The sequence below is a fragment of the Mustela nivalis genome (assembly GCF_964662115.1).
Source record: "Mustela nivalis genome assembly, chromosome: 2".
Lineage (NCBI taxonomy): Eukaryota > Metazoa > Chordata > Mammalia > Carnivora > Mustelidae > Mustela > Mustela nivalis.
The window spans coordinates 181,629,160-181,645,911 of record NC_139021.1 but is presented as its reverse complement, the minus strand read 5'-3'; the positions used below and the strand labels follow the sequence as shown (position 1 = coordinate 181,645,911).

The following is a 16,752-nucleotide window of genomic DNA, read 5'->3' as shown; positions in this document are numbered from 1 at the left end:
CAATTGGAAAGGTGGCCCTGAGTTCAAAGAGTCACAGAAGCTGTCCAATCTGGGATGTGGCAGCAGGCTTGTTTTAAGGATTTTTAGCCTGGTCTCCGGGAGCCCCAGGAGCCCGTGCACACAAGCGCAGGTTTTTATGTGTATGTTTCCCAGGCCCTGTTCGGGGGTCGGGGTGGGGAAGGCAAGAGCGACATCCTTCCCTGAGATATTTCAACGGAACCACTAGGTCACAAACTGGGGATGTCAAGGGGATTTGGGGGAACCAGACATGAGATGGGGCTGGTGGGGTCACCAGCTTGACTGTGACCTTGCCGAGACCAGGCCGTACTGGGGAGAGTAAACAGATGGATTGAGCAGAGCCTATTTCCTGAGAGAGAACAGGCCATGGCTTTCTGCTGGACATTGGAGAAGAGAGAAAGGAGGGGCGTGGAAGGGGACACCTCAGTTTCTATTGTGGGTGACAGGACGATGGGGACCACTGGCCGAGATACAGGATGCAGGGCTGGAAGGGGGAGGGGTGGAAGAGTTCGGCGGTGGCAGCGACTTTGGGTGAGTCGGCTGCTTCCCTTTCAAACTAGCTGAGTTTGAGGCAGGTTCGAGCTGATGCTGACCGATGAGATCCGCATCCTTCCTTGGCATTGGTTTATAGATCAAGCAAAGGCCACAAATGTGTCTGAGGTTTGGCACCAGAGCCCAGAGGGGTAATAGGGGGGTCAAGAAGAGAACCCACAAAGGAAAGCCAGAAGGGAGGAAGATGGAGGACCCATCCTTCTAGAAGTCAAAGATGGAAAGATCTTCAGAGACACTGGGTAGCTCACAGGGTCCAGTCCCACAGAAGCACTAGTTCCGTTCAAATGAGATGAGTGATTCTGAGAAACATCTATTTTAAAATATCTTCAGAGGGTATTATGAGAGCATGGTGAGGGCTCTGAGCCAACTGTGGCTCCCGTAAGTCTAGAAATGAGGAAAGGCACTTACAGTCCCGGAAGTGGGCAACTGGCTGTGCCGTCTCTGTCCCCGATGCGTGACAGAGGAAGGCAGACTGGGTGCCCACTTAGCTGACGGACGGCTGGCGCCCCTCGGGTGCACGTGACTCTGATGGGGTGACCTGCAGGGCACTGTGCGATGGTGCCTGTGAGCCGTGTCCACAGTGACGACTCGAGCATCATTGGGGGCTGTGTGGGGACTGGAGGGGATCCCTCGCTCCCACCCTGTGCCTCACCCAGTGGGCCACAGGGCATTCTCCAATCTGCCATGTTTTCCTGCTCATAGACTTTTCCTTAAGCCACTCCCACTTCACGCTCTTTTGCCTCAGCTGGGTCTGTGTCACCTTCCCTCCACCCCACTTTCTCCTCTGTCCAAATGCACCCCATCCTACAGGGCCATTTCAAGTGTCCCCGTCCCAAACCCTGCCAGGGTCCCTCGGTGGGCGGGGCTCTCTCGGCGGCTGGCTGAGGCCGTGGGCGGAGAGCTGCTTCCGAGCTCCCTCGGCCCCAGTCCCCTGGGTGCTTCATCCATTCCTGCTCTGGGTTCCATGCCTGACGCACATCTTCCTCCAGAGAGGAAATCTGGATTCCAGGGGTTCCAGGGTTGTCAGGCCTCATGAGCGACCTGATGCTTGCGGTCTCTGGGAAGGGGCTGGGTGGCTTCGGATGAGTGTTTCAAGCTGATGGAGACAGACTCACGTACAGTCCCTCAAGCATCTCAGCAGAGAAAACCTCTCCAGACATGCTTACGTGCTGACTTGCTCCCTGGGGCCAGAGGACCAGAGCTCTGGGCACCAAACACAACTGATCTGTAAATCGGCAATGAATTGTTGGCTAATTGGGATGATTTTTAAGTTTATTTGAAAATAAAAGCATGCTGGCATCCTTGGTGGCTTCATTTTAATTGAAGCCATTGGTCAAAAGTCCACTTAGATCCTCTGGAAACGGTTTTCTAAAAGCCATGGGCTGGTTTGCATCAAAAGCATGTGGTTTTCTCCTGGGGCCTCAACGTCATCACTTGTAGAAGAGCTTGTTGGCCTAAGACCAGCAATATTCTTGGACCTGAGCTGCATCGAGTGTTCTGTAGGGCTTGCTAAAACACTGATGGCCAAGACCCACCTGAGTTACTATTCAGTAGATCTGTAGGTCAGCGGGGGGGCCCTGAGAAGTTTATTTCTAACAAGCTCATCCATGATGCAGAGACGGGTGGTCTAGTAGCCCCAGTTGGAAAGCCCTCACTCTTGAACAGCACTGTGAGATAGGACCCCATTGGGTTTCCAAGAAGCAGAGCCTGAGGCAGGGGTTGAAGGGCATGTGGGAGAGGGCACTGTCCAGGAAAGGATTGTGAGAGAATTAAGGAGCCCTGACAGGATCTCAGGTACAGTCTGGCCCTTGGGTTATACTTGGAGCATAAATAATAGAGCTTCCCTGGCTTTTGTACCCATTTTGTGCCCTTCTCTGGGCTGCTGGGGCTGTGATGACATACGCCTGCCTGGAGTATATTTGGCAGGTGCTCAGGGCTTGCCCACCCTCTGCCAGTTTCCTTTTAACCTGGACAATTTCTTGAGGCAGAGTGGACTTCATCTGCACCTGTGAGAGGTCAGGCCCAGAGCAGCTCCCACTGTGGAGAGGAGGAGGAGACCGTTCTGGACCCCTCCTGTCCTTGCGCCAGGAGGAGGACCAAGGCCAGGCCCGATCCATTCTGGTCAATGCGTTTCCTGTATTAGGGACAGGAATCATTTTCCCGTGAAACTGTTGCGTCCCAGCTACGGGAAAAGCCGAGACTGTTGCTCTGGTTCTTGCCGACCTGCTCCTAGTGTCCCTCTCGCCCCCGGTTTTACCTTCCTCAGAGACGCCAGTGCAGGTCACTTGAGGGTGGCGGCCTTTATCGATGCTGACCACTTACGTGGTCGGCTGGGAAGGCACCGGGTGGGGGGCCGTGTCCTCACCACATGCTGGGCGCTCTGCTTAGGTCTTGACATTCACCGTCTCATGATTTCTTTTCACCACCCTAGCAGACAGGTCTTGCTTCCTCTGACACGTGAGAACAGAAGGCCCTGGCCATTAAAGTAACGTACTCCAAGTTACTTAAATGGACCAAGTGGTTAGTGAAAGAGACGGATTTGAATCAAGGTCTTCCTTTCCAGATTCTATGCATTTAACCACACCGATATCTCACTTCCTCATATCTTTTGAGGTCGTTATGTCAGGTACCCTCCTGTATGGCTTTAGTCCTACCTCATTTTCACTCAAAACTCGGTTCATGGCTCTGAGTTACACGTTTACTGGTTTTGGAAATTCTCACAGATACTGAAAATTTTCTTTTAATGTTGCAATCATGTGGCTCATAAGTTTTTGTTTCCTTTCTTTCAATAAACAGCCCCTTGTAAGTGCTTACTCTTGTTTGCTACATAGACTTTATAGTTGTTGTTTTAAAGGCCCTACATTTCATCCAGTGCCTCTACCTCAGTCTCCCCAGGTGGTCTGCAATGGGCACCACAGTGGTGCCCCCAAATCTGTCCGTGTCCCCGGAATCGGTGGACATATCACCTTTCATGGCAAAAGGGACTTTGCAGATCAAAGAACCTTGAGATGGGACAACTCTCCGGGGTGATCCGTGGGCCCAGTCGAATCACAATGGTCTTAGGAGGAGGGAATATGGAGGTCAGAGAGAAGAGATGGCGGAAGCAGAGTTTGACGTGGGGCCAGGAGCCTAGGAAAGCCAGCTGTCCCTTGAAGCTGGAAAAGGCAAGGAAACAGATCTTCCTTAGAGCCTCCCAAAGAGTGCAGCCAGCTGAGACCTTGCCCTGAGCCCCATGAGATGTGCCCTGGGCCTCTGACCTCCAGAACTATAACCACCAACGTCTGTGGTGTTGAAGCCTTCAAGATGGTGACCACTGAGGCAGCAGCCACAGGCCACCAATGCACAGCCCCTGCTTTTCTGACCTTGGTGCCATTCCTCCTCCCCACGGGGGTGAGGCCACTTCCCTGGAGCTGTTGTTCACCCCGTGTCGTCGTGCGCTGGGTATCATGCTGAGGGCTAGTGAGTTAGGCCTGTTCGTCTTTTCTAGTCCCTCTATAAAGGTGGCTTCCTTGTCATCTCCACATCCCAGCAAGGAGCCAAGGGATGCTGAGGGACTGGCCCAAAGCGACAGCTGTCGCTAGAGATGCTGCAACTGAGTGTGGTCTGCCGCTAGTGACCCTCTGGGCCCGGGGTGGGAGGTGGTGTCACCTTGGTGATGCACACGAACAGTCACAAGCAGTGTGGTTTGTCAGGTATTAACCCCAGTTCGCTCCTTGGGCCACGGACTTTACCCACACGTGCCTCAGTGCCTTAGAGACAAGGCTGGGCAGGAGCAGTTCCCTGCATTTTGTGGCCGAAGAAACCCCGAGAGGATGAGTAACCCACGGACTGCATGTGAACTTGGGGCTGGGCTGGGCTGGGCTGCAGCCGGGGCCTCGCTGGCCCCTAGCCGGTGCTGACTTCCGAGTTCTTAGCACGATGCCACCTGACTGGAGCCAGGAGATTTCCATCTTCATCAGCTTTATTGTCAGCTCATCATGACATATCGACTCTGCACAAAATCCATGAGATCTTTCAGGTCTCGTATTGGCGCTTCATGGAAAGTAATCTGTGTCCATCATCTCGGATGCCGCCCGCTGTCAATCAGTAACGGGCAGAGGGAGAGGCACAGGCATACGTGCGGGGTGAAGCTGGTGGGGGCTCTGTCGTCACCCAAGGGCGAGGAGAGACAGGAGAAGCCTTTGGATGGGTCAAGAGGGACCCTTGACATTCCCACAAGCCATGTCCCGACTCCTTGCAAACCTGCCAAACATAAAAATACTATAGCCTATCAGTTCTTCCAGAAAATGCTTTGAATGATTATAAAATGCTTTAAATTGAGTTATTTGAATCTAGGTAAATTTCTAATGAATATTCTCATGAGTTGATGAAGACGGAACTCTAACTTAGGGATGTACTTCTTAAAGCTCCTTTTTTTTTTTTTTTTTTAAATCACCAGCACCAGCTGCTGGGGAACCAATCTTTGTAGGCTCTGGAAAATTCACTTTCCCCAAAATATCCATGTTATGAGGACGGCATTGTCACCAGGGCTCCAGAGAACGGGCCACACAGACTCTGCTCTCTGCCTTCCTGTGTTTGTACACATCCCTGCATTAGCAGCAGCAGGTTTCCAGGCGGATCATAAGGCTGCTGGGTTGTGGGTCCTAGCCAGTGCTCCATGAGGAATGCAAGGTGGGTTTGTTGGATCAAGGAGTCCACATCACCCATCGTTAGGAACTCGTGGGTAGTAGGGTGGGAACTGGAATCCAGGTTCATAATTCTTGGCCACCAGCTGTGTGCCCTTGGACCTGATGATATCCTGGGCATTCAGGGAGGCAGGTGTCTCTGTGGAGGGCTGTCCACAGGGTCTCACTTATCCCTGTAGTATGATCACAAAATTATCCCCAGCTGTTCCAAAGCAGCATCAATATCCATGTCCGGGCCACTCATGGCTCCTTCAAGTACTGTGGGATTAAGAGATTGGATGAAAGTTGGTCTTATGTTTCAGCCTTTCTTAATTCTAGTGGTGTCGGGAACCTCTTCGATGTGATTTTCTCTCCTGCTGGGATGAGGGAGAATGTGAGCAGTCCAAACTTGTTCAACTCTTACTAAATCTAGGAACATAAACAACTGTGTGGAAGAAGGAATCTTGCAGCTTAATTGTAAAATAATAATAAAATCAGAGAGCCCAAATCAGGGAGTGGAATGCATGAGGGAAATGTACGAGGATTCACCCCATACCTGAGTAGGTGACCTGAAACTTTATCGGAGAGTTATAGATTCCATTGTATCCTTTCTTATACTAAAAAGTAGCAATATTGTCTCCTTTTGTCTAGGATTACGGGACAAGCAGTACTGTACAAACAATCAGATTGCCCTTAAAAATCTTCAGTCTGATGTTACAGAGAAGAAATCTGACTTCACCGAGGTAACTTTTTTCTAACTTTTTCCTAACTTCTCAAGTAGTCAGCAAAATGCGGCCAACTATAAAACACAATCATTGGCCTGTTTATGATGTGTTTGCATTTTATTTTGTTTAGTCAAAACCGAATTAAGGCAGCAGAAAATCTAACCATCGATGACTAAGACTTGTTACATTAAAATATGCACTGTAAATTTAATTATTCTTTTAGAATCTTCATCAACAATTTGTAAATTTGCAGTATCGTACGGGAGTATGGTGATTGAATCTCAATTTTAAACTAAAATTAATCTGCTGGAGAGAGACAGAATGATGCCATGCAGCACTTGGAAGGTGAAGAAGAGATAATTGGAAATCTAACAAGCTAGTGTGCATTGTTGTAGCTGCGAAAAGCATCACTTGTCTGAAATAGGGAGAAAATTAGAGGTCATATTTATAAAAGGAAGAGTTTCTGATTCCAGAGAACAAAGCACTCTGTACGCAGGGGTTAGTATTGCCAATGCGTCCCACACCAGGTTCTGGCTAATTGACCGCCTCATTGCACCCCTCCCACAATGCCGGGAAGGACGTGTTATCATTATACCCATTTTGCAGGTGAGAAAAGTAAAGCAGTAGCTGCAGTAGTTGACTCGCCCTGAAGCTCCCAGCTCATTAGCTGTCAGGCTCCGGAGCTTCTGTTGTGGTTCTTCTTCTTCTTCTTAAGATTTTATTTATTTATTTATTTGAGAGCGCGCGTGAGAGAGGGAGGGCCAGCGGCAGAAGCGGGGGAATCCATCCCTCGACTCCAGGATCATGACCCGAGCCAAAGGCAGACCCTTAACCGACTGAGCCACCCAGTTGCCCCAGAGCTTCTATTCGTATCTTGCTCTAAAGGGCTGGTGTAGAGGAAGGCTCATTCCAGTTAACAGATTGTGAAATGTGGACTTTCTGCCTGAAGGAATCATCCAGGGGACAAATGGATAATCTGCTGCCATCTTCTATGATTCTGAGAGATTGTGGGATTAGAAGAGTCGATGCCTCATGACAGATAAAAGTGGCAAGGATATCTGTAAAAAATTGTCCCCCCAAAATGCTTGTCTTGGGTATTACCCTTTGATTTAGCTCTGCATTTAGTGAAGCCCAGAGACCCCAGGCCTGAACTCCCACACGTTGCCGAAAAGATGCTATTCTGGGTGTGAGATCTAGTCATCAATACTTAAGATATTTCTGTCAAGCCCTTTCGTTGCGGAAGCACCGAGCTCACTGTCTGAAGACGTAAAGATGCCCGGCTATGACTCATCTGTTTCCAGGGAGCAGGAGCCAGACTCTCAGGTCGCGGGGGGGGGGGGGGGAATGAGCAGGAGGAACAGTGGGCCCCTGAGAACCACCCCTGGAGGGAGGTACCCAGTTAAGAAGGGAACGATAATGATGAAGTTGATTGCTACTCTCTTTTTTAAGCTTTTATTTATTTATTTGAGAGAGAGAAGCGGACTCTCCGCTGAGCAGGCTCAGCCAAAGGCAGGTGCTTCACCACTGAGCCACCCAGGTGCCCCGGTTGCTGCTCTTTTTAAGAAAGATGCCAACTGAAGGTCTTTCCCACTTGTTTTTCACACTGAGCTGACAAGTTCCAGCATTTTCCTATTGATGTTAAAATTTGGTTATTAGTGATCTAGATCTTTGGGGCCATGCAGCTGGGTCTCTCGAACACACACACAGAGTCATTTTCTGTGACTGAATTAAATAACTCCCAGAAAGCACACCTTCTAAACTTCTGCTTTGGAATGATCTGGACCATCTACTTCGATCGTGTCAGTACTATGACTTTCAAATTTCCCTCCTAACTTTGAGCTTTTAAAGCTCGTCCCCGTGTGTGTGTTATAAGGATGCTGTAAGATGATGAAGCGCTCGGAACGGATGCCCTTCGTTTGTAACTGCCATAAATCTCCGCCTCTCCATGCAAGCCCATGCACGATTGATCACTTTTTCTTTCAAAACTCTTCGAAGCTGTAGAAATGATATGCAGGCTCTTCTTCAACCAAGTGATTATTTAAAAGGGATGAAATATGGAACAGGGTTTTCATCTTTGCAAAAACAAGGTTTAAATCTCCTGATAACAAAAGTAATGGCATCTCCACGTAGACACTTAGGAAAATATAGAAATATACAAGTAAGAAAATTTATATATATTTCATTCCCTTCTTTTTCCCATGCAATTTTTTTTACATAAAACTATAATGTTTATCAACTTTTACAGCTCTCTTTTATTACATAACATTCCATCACAAGCAATTTCCCATGGCATTTAAATTCTTTGTAATCTTTATTTTTAATTTCTACGGAATACGATGCAGTTGTGCCTACCATGATTTACTTGCCCGAACCCCTTTTAAAAGACATTTGGATTCTTTCCAGCTTTTCACTGTTGTGCATGACACTGCACTGAGTCCTTTGGTTTCTGGTAAGTGCATGGAAAGAGACAAAAGTTTCAGAACAGAGATGGAGAAAAGCTCCAATTCTTCCATCGGTCTCAAAACGGTCTTCCCCTAGTGCTACGTATCAGAGTGAACTCACACATTTGAAAGCACTCTTACATGCATGACGAAATGCCACTAGGTTGACAGATTGCTTAGTGGTGATGATGCTGCTGGACGGACTAAAAAGGAGTTAAGCATGCTTGCAGCTCGTGCGGTGGGGACTGGAGAGAGGATCGGGGCAGACAGGGGGCCAAGGAATCATCTGGCAAACATAGTTGTGGGCTGCAGAGTGACCACGGAAAAGGGAAGAATTGTCAAGTGGAGAAAAATATAGAGTTCAAAGCCACAGGTTGGATTAGATGCTTATCCTTTCGAGAAATAAATTGCTACAGAAATGGATGCGTCCTCATCCCAGTGGCTCAGGATCTGATTTCTCCGACCATCCGCCGCTTATCTCTTTCTTCCTTCAATTTATGAAATGGTGCCTTTATAGTAAAATACCTTAAGGCATAAATATAAAGTTAAAAACAGTCAATAAAATACATAAAACTAGGAAAGCAGTTACCAGACTCACACAATCATGTCTGAAACATTTAAAAAAAATCAATATCTTAAAGCGGCATTTATGAGAAAGAAAATGTACATAGGCGAGTGCTGTATGAGGATGGTCAGGAAATGGGCGATTTATTGCCACGGCGAGACAGAAAATCCCACACTTCATTTGACCTTCCTCTGACCTTGAATGTTCTACTTTAAATGCAAGATTATTTTCTTTTTAAATCAAATCTTCTATCAGCTAATCTTATTTTAGATAAAAGATACCTTTCTTCCCCCCCCCACCCCCCCAAAGCTGTGTTCAGTTAACCCAATAGAAAGAACAGATGGAGGGGCATCCTGAAATAGCTTCATTGGGAAAGATATTTGATGTGAAGAAAGTGATCTCTCTTTTTTTTTTAAAGTTGCCCAGCTTTAAAAGTAGCGGGCCAAGTCGGGGACATCAAACAGATCCTCTGTCTCTTCTCTTTCTTGGCGTCCCAGCCCCAGAAGAAGAGCAGGACACAAAGTGCTACATTGTAGCTTGCCGGGGACCATCCCCCGCTCCGGATGCATGTGTGGATGTCCTGGCGCCCAGCACCTCCGAGTGGGACTGTGTTCGGAGCCAGAATCTTTAAAGAGGTCACTCCGGTTAAATGAGGACATTAGGGTGGGCCTGATCCAGTATGACCGATGCCCTTACAAGAGGAGGACGTTAGGACATGGTCACACACTGAGGGAGAAAAATGTGAAACCACGGGGAGAAGGCTCAGAGGAAGCCAGTCCTGTCGGCTCCTTGATCTCCGACATCCGGCCTCCAGAACTGGGACAAAATAAAATGTCTGTTTTTAAGTCACCCAGACTGTGGCACTTTGTTCTGGCAGCCCAGAGTTTTAAGAGGTTGGAATTTATCTGTCATGATTTAATGGATTTTGATGAGAAAATAGGATCTGATTAACAGAACTTCCCCTACAGGAGTAGGATTCGTGTTTTGACGAGCAAAGCATACAGGGTTTCCTTTTTAATTTCTCTCAGTCTGTCGGTTGGGGCTTTTTCCAAAACCGAGTGTAAACATCTCAGGAAAAAAACCGCAGTGAAATGTAACCAGTAATCCCAGTCCTGACCATTTGGTTGCCTGCTTGGCGTTCTCTCCCATTTAACTCCGTGGGGCCAAGAACTTTCCTCCGTTTCCTGTAGTAGGAGCTCAATAGATCTGATGAGTTCATGGATAAATGGGTTGATCAGGACTCTGTGCTAGAATGACAGAATTTACATCTCGAAAGCTTCCGTTCATAATGACAAGATTTCAACGTCCTTGGGTATGGAACAGGCCATTTCCATTTGTGTAATTCAAATAAACACAAATGTGTTCATTGTAAGTACTCCCTCACTTACCCAGAGGTTTGAGTCCACCAGACATCCTCCGATTTCTGCTAAATCACAGAAAGAGTCATACCCTGCCGTGACGTATCAAGTCCATGTTTTGAGAGGTACTTTCGCGTCCTTCCTTGTTTCTGGTTTCCAGAACTTCCTGGTAAGGTGGGGGAGGCAAACAGACTTTCCTTCGGGACTGGGCTTCTACCTGCATCTCCTCCCTCAGGAACAGCTTCAGGACTGAGTTCAGATGGAACTCAATTCCCCAGCTTCAGACTTGAGTTCAGATTCACGTCCTTGTTGTTCTTCCTTTGTTTGCATGTGATGGACTCAAAGTCCGTTACACCAGCCAGGCTCAAGGCAAAGAGATGGTGGGTGAACCCCTATCGTATCCTTCTGGGCCTCTAGGGCCTCCGACACTGGCGCCTGAAACCGCCAATGGGGCCCCAGGGCGTCCCTCCGGCGTGTGCTCAGGGAGAGACTCCAGGAGGTCTGGGTCCTGGCCTGGCATTCCTTCTTCCCTATCTGCAGAAAATCACCTGGAACAGAGCTGCTTGGCCTTATCCCCAGAGATCCTGATTCACCCTAGGTCTAGAGGAGGGGAAGGAAGGGTCCAGAAATCTGCATTTTTAACCCTCCCTGCACCAGGTTTTTTTTACGCAAGTGGCCACTGGCCCAAACTTGGGGAAACATTACTATACAGTATAAAATAAGACCAACACAGCACACTTTCCAAGAGGAATATTTGCTTTTTCTTTCAAAGACCTGTGTCAGAGGAATTCCTACCAAGTGCAATTATGCACCTGGTAGGATACGCGGGCAAATTATTATCAGAACTAAATTTAACGAGTGAGGGACTGTGTACCGAGTCAAACTGCCTGGGGTAGATGCCAGGCGCCTTTCACTGTTCTCCTTTGTGAAGCACAGCCGTGGAGAGCCTCCTAGAAAGGAGAGGGAGGTGCCTCAGAAGCCCCTGGGGCTGCTTCACCTGCCTGCTATAATCACCCCGGAGGAGAAAACCGGATGCCTGGCCCCACCCCAGGGCTTCTGATGCCCTTGGTCGGGGCTGAGGTTCTACAAGCTCCCACGTTGTTAGTGTAATGAGACACGCTGAGGGGAGACGCTCCCATCTTGAAAGAGGGTTCAAGCAGAGCCTGGCACTCGCTAGCCACCTGGGAAAGGGTAGCCCGTGATAGTCAGATTTTTTTTATAAGACGAAGGGACATTTAAGACGACTCTCTTTCTTCTTCACCCATCTCTGGCTATCTTTTGAATTTGCAACTTCCCATGTACCTTAAAAATCTCACCGAGTGTCAGGTGATAGGGATTTTGATGAAAAACAGGAAAAAAAAAAAAAAAGGAAAAACTGAGAAGTTGACCACCTTCCCGTGGCTAGGGAGTCAGAATGCAGTGTGCCTTGGCTGCTAAGGTCCCATGGGCCGGCCGCCCATCACATGTCCAGGTGGAGGAAAGCATGACCTTAGTGGCATAAGTGAGTGCTAATCCTTCTCTGAAGAAAAATTTGTGCTTTCGCATCACATCTAAGGAAAAGAGAACGATTATCTCTTCTCAAACACAAGCCCTTCCCCTCTTTCGAAAGACCAGCAGCTGGAGGTTTTCAGAGTGGGCTCACTGGACCGCCTGCATCTGAATCACCGGATCTTGGTTAAAACGCAGAGTTTGGGGCCCCAGCCACAGGCCTACAGGATCAGAAGCCCTGGAGCCCCGGGAACCTGTAGTTGTTAACATTCCAGGTGGTTCTCGGGCCCATTATGGAGTGAGAATTCCTTCATCCTTGCCGAGCCTCAGTTAAGCCTCCAGGCTTCTCCTGAAGGCTCTGCTCCCGGTGGGGCTCCTGGTGGGGGTTGAGCTGTTCCCGGGTTATTTCCCGTCTTGTGCTGTTCCAGGAAAGAGTTTGTTTTAAGCAGGTAGAATACTGAGATTCAAAATGGGGGCCTGCTACCCTGGGAGCATTCTCCGTTCAGCCGCCCGTGTGGCTTCCTGCAGTGTCTTATACATACACGTACAAAAAACAAAACCAGGAGGAAACGACTCGTCCTCCCGGTGCTGACCTGGTCAGAGGCTTTATTAAAAGTCTCAGCACACTGTTTTGGACACACTAGCAGTTTACTGTTAGGACACAGATCTGCTGATAAGGGAGCATGGAACACCTCGATCCCTCTACTGGACAGAAGCCGTGGCTGTGCCCCTGAGCGTTGAAAGGCAAACCACATCTGTCCCGTCCAGCTGCTTCCTGATACTGATTCTCCTGGTCTCTGTGTTAATTTAGTCCAGCCTGGGTGTTTGATTGGCTGTGTGCCACTACCTGGGATTCGACCCCCACCGTGGCAGGCACGGGGAGCCACTGAACCCCACTGTGAATCAGCAAAGGTAGAGGATTGTGTTAGGGGGTTGGGGACGTAGGCAGAGAGGCCTTGGCTGACCTCACCACCAGTGCTATCTCATCTCCCACAGAAGCCCTTGTCCCAAGTCCCAGCCCTGCTCCAGAATTCCCCTACCCTCCCCCTTGAGGCTGTGGACCTGTTTTCAGGTGCTCCCAGGCCTGGTGAAGGTGATTATTGGAATCTGATGGCCCCCCTCGACACAAACATCGTTAAATAAACCGAGAATAGACACCCAGCCCAGAGAACCAATCCCTGGGTCAGAAGAATGATTCCAGGTGGATCCGGGTTTCCCGCCCTTCCGAGCGCGGAGGTGGAGTCAGCTGCGGGGCAGAAGGCCTGGGCGAGCACAGGGTTCTGGGACGTCCTCTTGGCCCTAGAAAGGGAGTGGGCTGCCTGCCTTGCGATAGGCCGTGTGCGTAACTGCCATCTTTTCCCGTTTGCAGGGGACTCTGGCATCGCAAAACACAGAAATGATCTCCTCCCTAGACATCTCACAGCTGATTGATAAGAGTAAATCAAAGGTGGACCGGGCCGCGCTGCTCGTGCCCTGCACCCCGGCTCTGCACGCGCATCCGGCCCGGCCGTCGCGGGGGAGCCGCCCCGGGGTCTGCATCGGCCGCGCGTTTGGCCTCCTCCCGGGCGGGCTGGGCACGCCGCCGCCGGCCGCGGGGCCAGGACCGGACACGGAGCCGCCGCGCAGCCCGAAGCCGGGCAGCGGCCCCCAGAGGGGCTTCGCGTCCATCACCATCACCGCCAGGCGCGTGGGCGCCCGGACCAGCCCCGCGGCGTGGGCGGCCGTGCGGGACCCGCGGTGCCCCGAGTGCGGGGCCCAGGGCGCTCCGCTCAGGGACGCCGCCGCGCCGGCTGGGGGTGCCGATCCGCGTGGGCACCAGGGACCGTTCGCCTGCGCGGATTTCTCCAGAAACGGCTCAGTGATGAGGCTGAGGGTGCCCGAGACGGACCCCCGGCTGTGCGGGGGTCCCCAGTACTGGATCGCCGATGTGGACAGCCGGGAGAGCAGCTTTCCTCCGGGCGCCGCGCGGTCGGGAGAGGGGCCGCTGGTGTTCAGCTCCTGCGTCCAGGTCAGGGTGACCCAGTCGTGCCCGAATTCCACTTACTATCTAGACCGGTCCCTCCCCGTCCCGGTGGAGCAGCCCCAGCTTGCGGGCCCCAAAATGCACAGGTCGGTCCTGTCGCTCAACCTCAAGTGCAGTTCACACGGACCGACAGCAGATGGCGCAGGCGGCCCGGCTAACGCGGGGCCCCGGAGCGGCGCCGGGGAGCCCGCAATCCCGGAGGGAAACCAGAGCCCTCTAGGCCCCCGCTGGAACCCAGGGCTGCAAGGAAGCTTCTTGCAGGAAATCCCGTCCTTGGAGCAGGTGCATCTGGGGCCCCGCACCTGTCCTTGGAGGGGCTCACGTCTGTTGGAAAAGCAAGGATTCTCAAGTGCGGCCGTTCACCAGGTCACTGGAAGAAAAGGGAGAGAAGACTACAGGACCACGACCGGTGGTGGGGGCGGCAGCCAACTGTCCATCCACATTCCCGGCTGGAGTTACACAGCAGGTGAGTGACAGTCTTGGGAAGTGGGGCCGCCAAATACAGACCCCCAGCCGGCAGGTCGTCTGGGCGAGTCCCCCCCCCCACCCCCCCCCGCCCCGCCAAGGTGGACGGTGAGTTTCTTCTGTATGACTTATTCCAAGAGGCCGTTCTCAGAAGCATCCTCTCTCTGCTCTGCTCTGAGTTGGCCATTGGCAGGTATAGATTCTGAGGGACCTTCCCTCAAGGTTTTGTTTCCAACAATAGCTCCAGATCCTGTAATGTCATGAGCAGGAAACTATGGCCCCACATGAAGTTCTTTTAGGCCCATATGACTCCAAAGTAGGGAGAAGAGGAAAAAGTGCTGTCCATGCCCAGAGGTTTCGTGTGTCTTGTCTGAACATCTGGGTGTCTGGAAGGGTCCACAGTCCTGCTCTGCTTTGCCTTTCCCTCCAACGGCTGGCATTTAGGGATCGCTCTTAGAAATATTGTGTAAATGGAGTTTACGGGTCTGGGGGGCGATGGTTCGTAATTATGGGAAATTTTCAAAAAGAGGCGAGTTGGCAGGGAGAGCCAAAAAGCAAAACAGCAGTTTTCTGGGGCGTCTGGGCTAGAATTTGTTGCTGTTTTTGTCATTGCCAGGACAAGGCAGACTTCCCAGGGTGAGCAGCCCTGGGCACCCTTTACCTTTCTTAGGAGACCAGGAAGAGGGAAGCAGGGCTGAACCTGAACCCAGGTTCCTTTCTCTGGATAAACTTCCAGTTTTCAGTTCTACTTTCTAGAAGAGACTGTGATTTATGAATTAGTGACTTTCCATTTGGGGAAATATTTAAAGATAATAGCAGTAAAACTGGAAATGCAGCATACGTACAGTAATTTCATAGTGTAATTTTTGTCCATTAAGGCATTATTAATTAATAAAAATGACTGTAAAACATTTTAAGCTATAATGTATGTAGAAATGGTCAGTGATGTAATTAATTTTAACAAGTATGTATATATTGAATGCGCAGAGATTTTTAAGGCAATTTGACATGGCTTTCAGGTTGATTAGACCATTGAAATGCCTCTGAGTCCTACAAGACTTAATGCAAAAAAGGAGGATGTGAGTCCTTATCAGTGTTGCAAAGATGGGCCTCAGTCTAGTATTTTTAAGAAATCGCTCAAGTCTGCCACTCTCTCTTCCTCACCGATGAACATTCTGGAAATGTACAACCGACATTGTTGTATGCCTACAACCCCCACCCCCACTGAAGCGTATCCGCATCTTCATGTTGGGTTCCATGGTGTGAAATAAACATTTGGATTTATGGCATTTTGACCAAAGGATCTTTAAAAATCACTAGAGTCGGGTCCCAAACATTGATTTCAGAGGAGAGGAACATGAGCAGAGAAAACCCCCACCCCACCCTAACTTATTTTGGCTTTGGTGCAGAGAATATACTTGATTTTGATTTTGTGGAATGACTGGCCATGTAACTGGTGTTCTTAGGCAGAGTACTGAATTCATTCTACTTCCCATGGGCCGACTTCCCTCAGAATCACTCCAGATCCCAAGGATTCCATGAGGAGGATTCGAGTGGTTCTGAATCGTGTGGGTCATTCTATCAGTTGAGGAAAGATATTCACCAAGGCCGGGCCACCTTTTTGAGAGTTGCTGATGCATGATTTTCTCGTGCCATTAGGGTGGACAAGACAACCCTAATTCTCGGAGCCTGTTTCCTCATCTGGGCGGCTAGAGAACCAGTGTGTTTGGTGTTCTCGAAGGTCCTCTCTAGCTTGAAGAAAGCTCTGCCCCATTTGCCTGAGGTGAATCTGTGAGCGAGAGTGTCCGTGTGACTGTGGGTCCTCAGTCGTCAAGCTCAAGACCATGGAAAGCTGGAACTCACCATTTTGGGCACACACCTCAGATGCGTTCGTACACACACACACTCACACAGCCCTCCCTGGACTTTCCAACCTTCTCACTCAGAAACTCATGGGCAATGAGATGTATTTCTTCCCGGTGACAAAAATGCCCTGTGTCCACACTACTGCATTCTTGCCTGAGATTTCTAAGCACGACTCCTGGGGTTTGACCACCACAGACTGTCCTGGGCTAACCTACCCAGCACTCCGAGGGTGAGCTTGCTGACCTTCCGTCCTGACACAGCACTCTAGCCTTATTGCAAGTATTTTCTGGAAGGGGCCGTGCTCATTAAAACTCTGAGGAGCTGTTTGTGTTTCCTGTCTGGCACTGGGATCTTGTGGGAGACATTCTTGACAGCCTCCTGTGGTTACACATGCTATTAGCCGTCGTCATATTTCATTGTTACTGAATCTGATTCTTTTTATCTGAAGGATCCCCAAATCCTGCATGAGCAGCAGCCTCTCTAGCCGCCTTGCTGACATTCAGCCCCAAGGGAGGTGCAGTCTGGAAGATTCTACAAACAGAGGCAAGGCAGTTTCAGTTCTAGTCATTAGGTCACCAGACAGGAAG

The 16,752-nt window shown here is 50.0% G+C and overlaps 1 protein-coding gene across 2 annotated transcripts in view; it reads left to right on the top strand.

Moving 5' to 3' along the window:
• Positions 1 to 16,752, top strand: part of LOC309859955 ((E2-independent) E3 ubiquitin-conjugating enzyme FATS) — a 202,820-nt gene that overhangs the window by 128,143 nt on the left and 57,925 nt on the right. For both annotated transcript variants that reach the window (XM_082721261.1, XM_082721262.1), the window contains exons 3-4: positions 5,886 to 5,977; positions 13,181 to 14,300. In XM_082721261.1, coding sequence (XP_082577387.1) covers positions 5,886 to 5,977; positions 13,181 to 14,300 — 1,212 coding nt within the window. The remainder of the gene's footprint in view (positions 1 to 5,885; positions 5,978 to 13,180; positions 14,301 to 16,752) is intronic.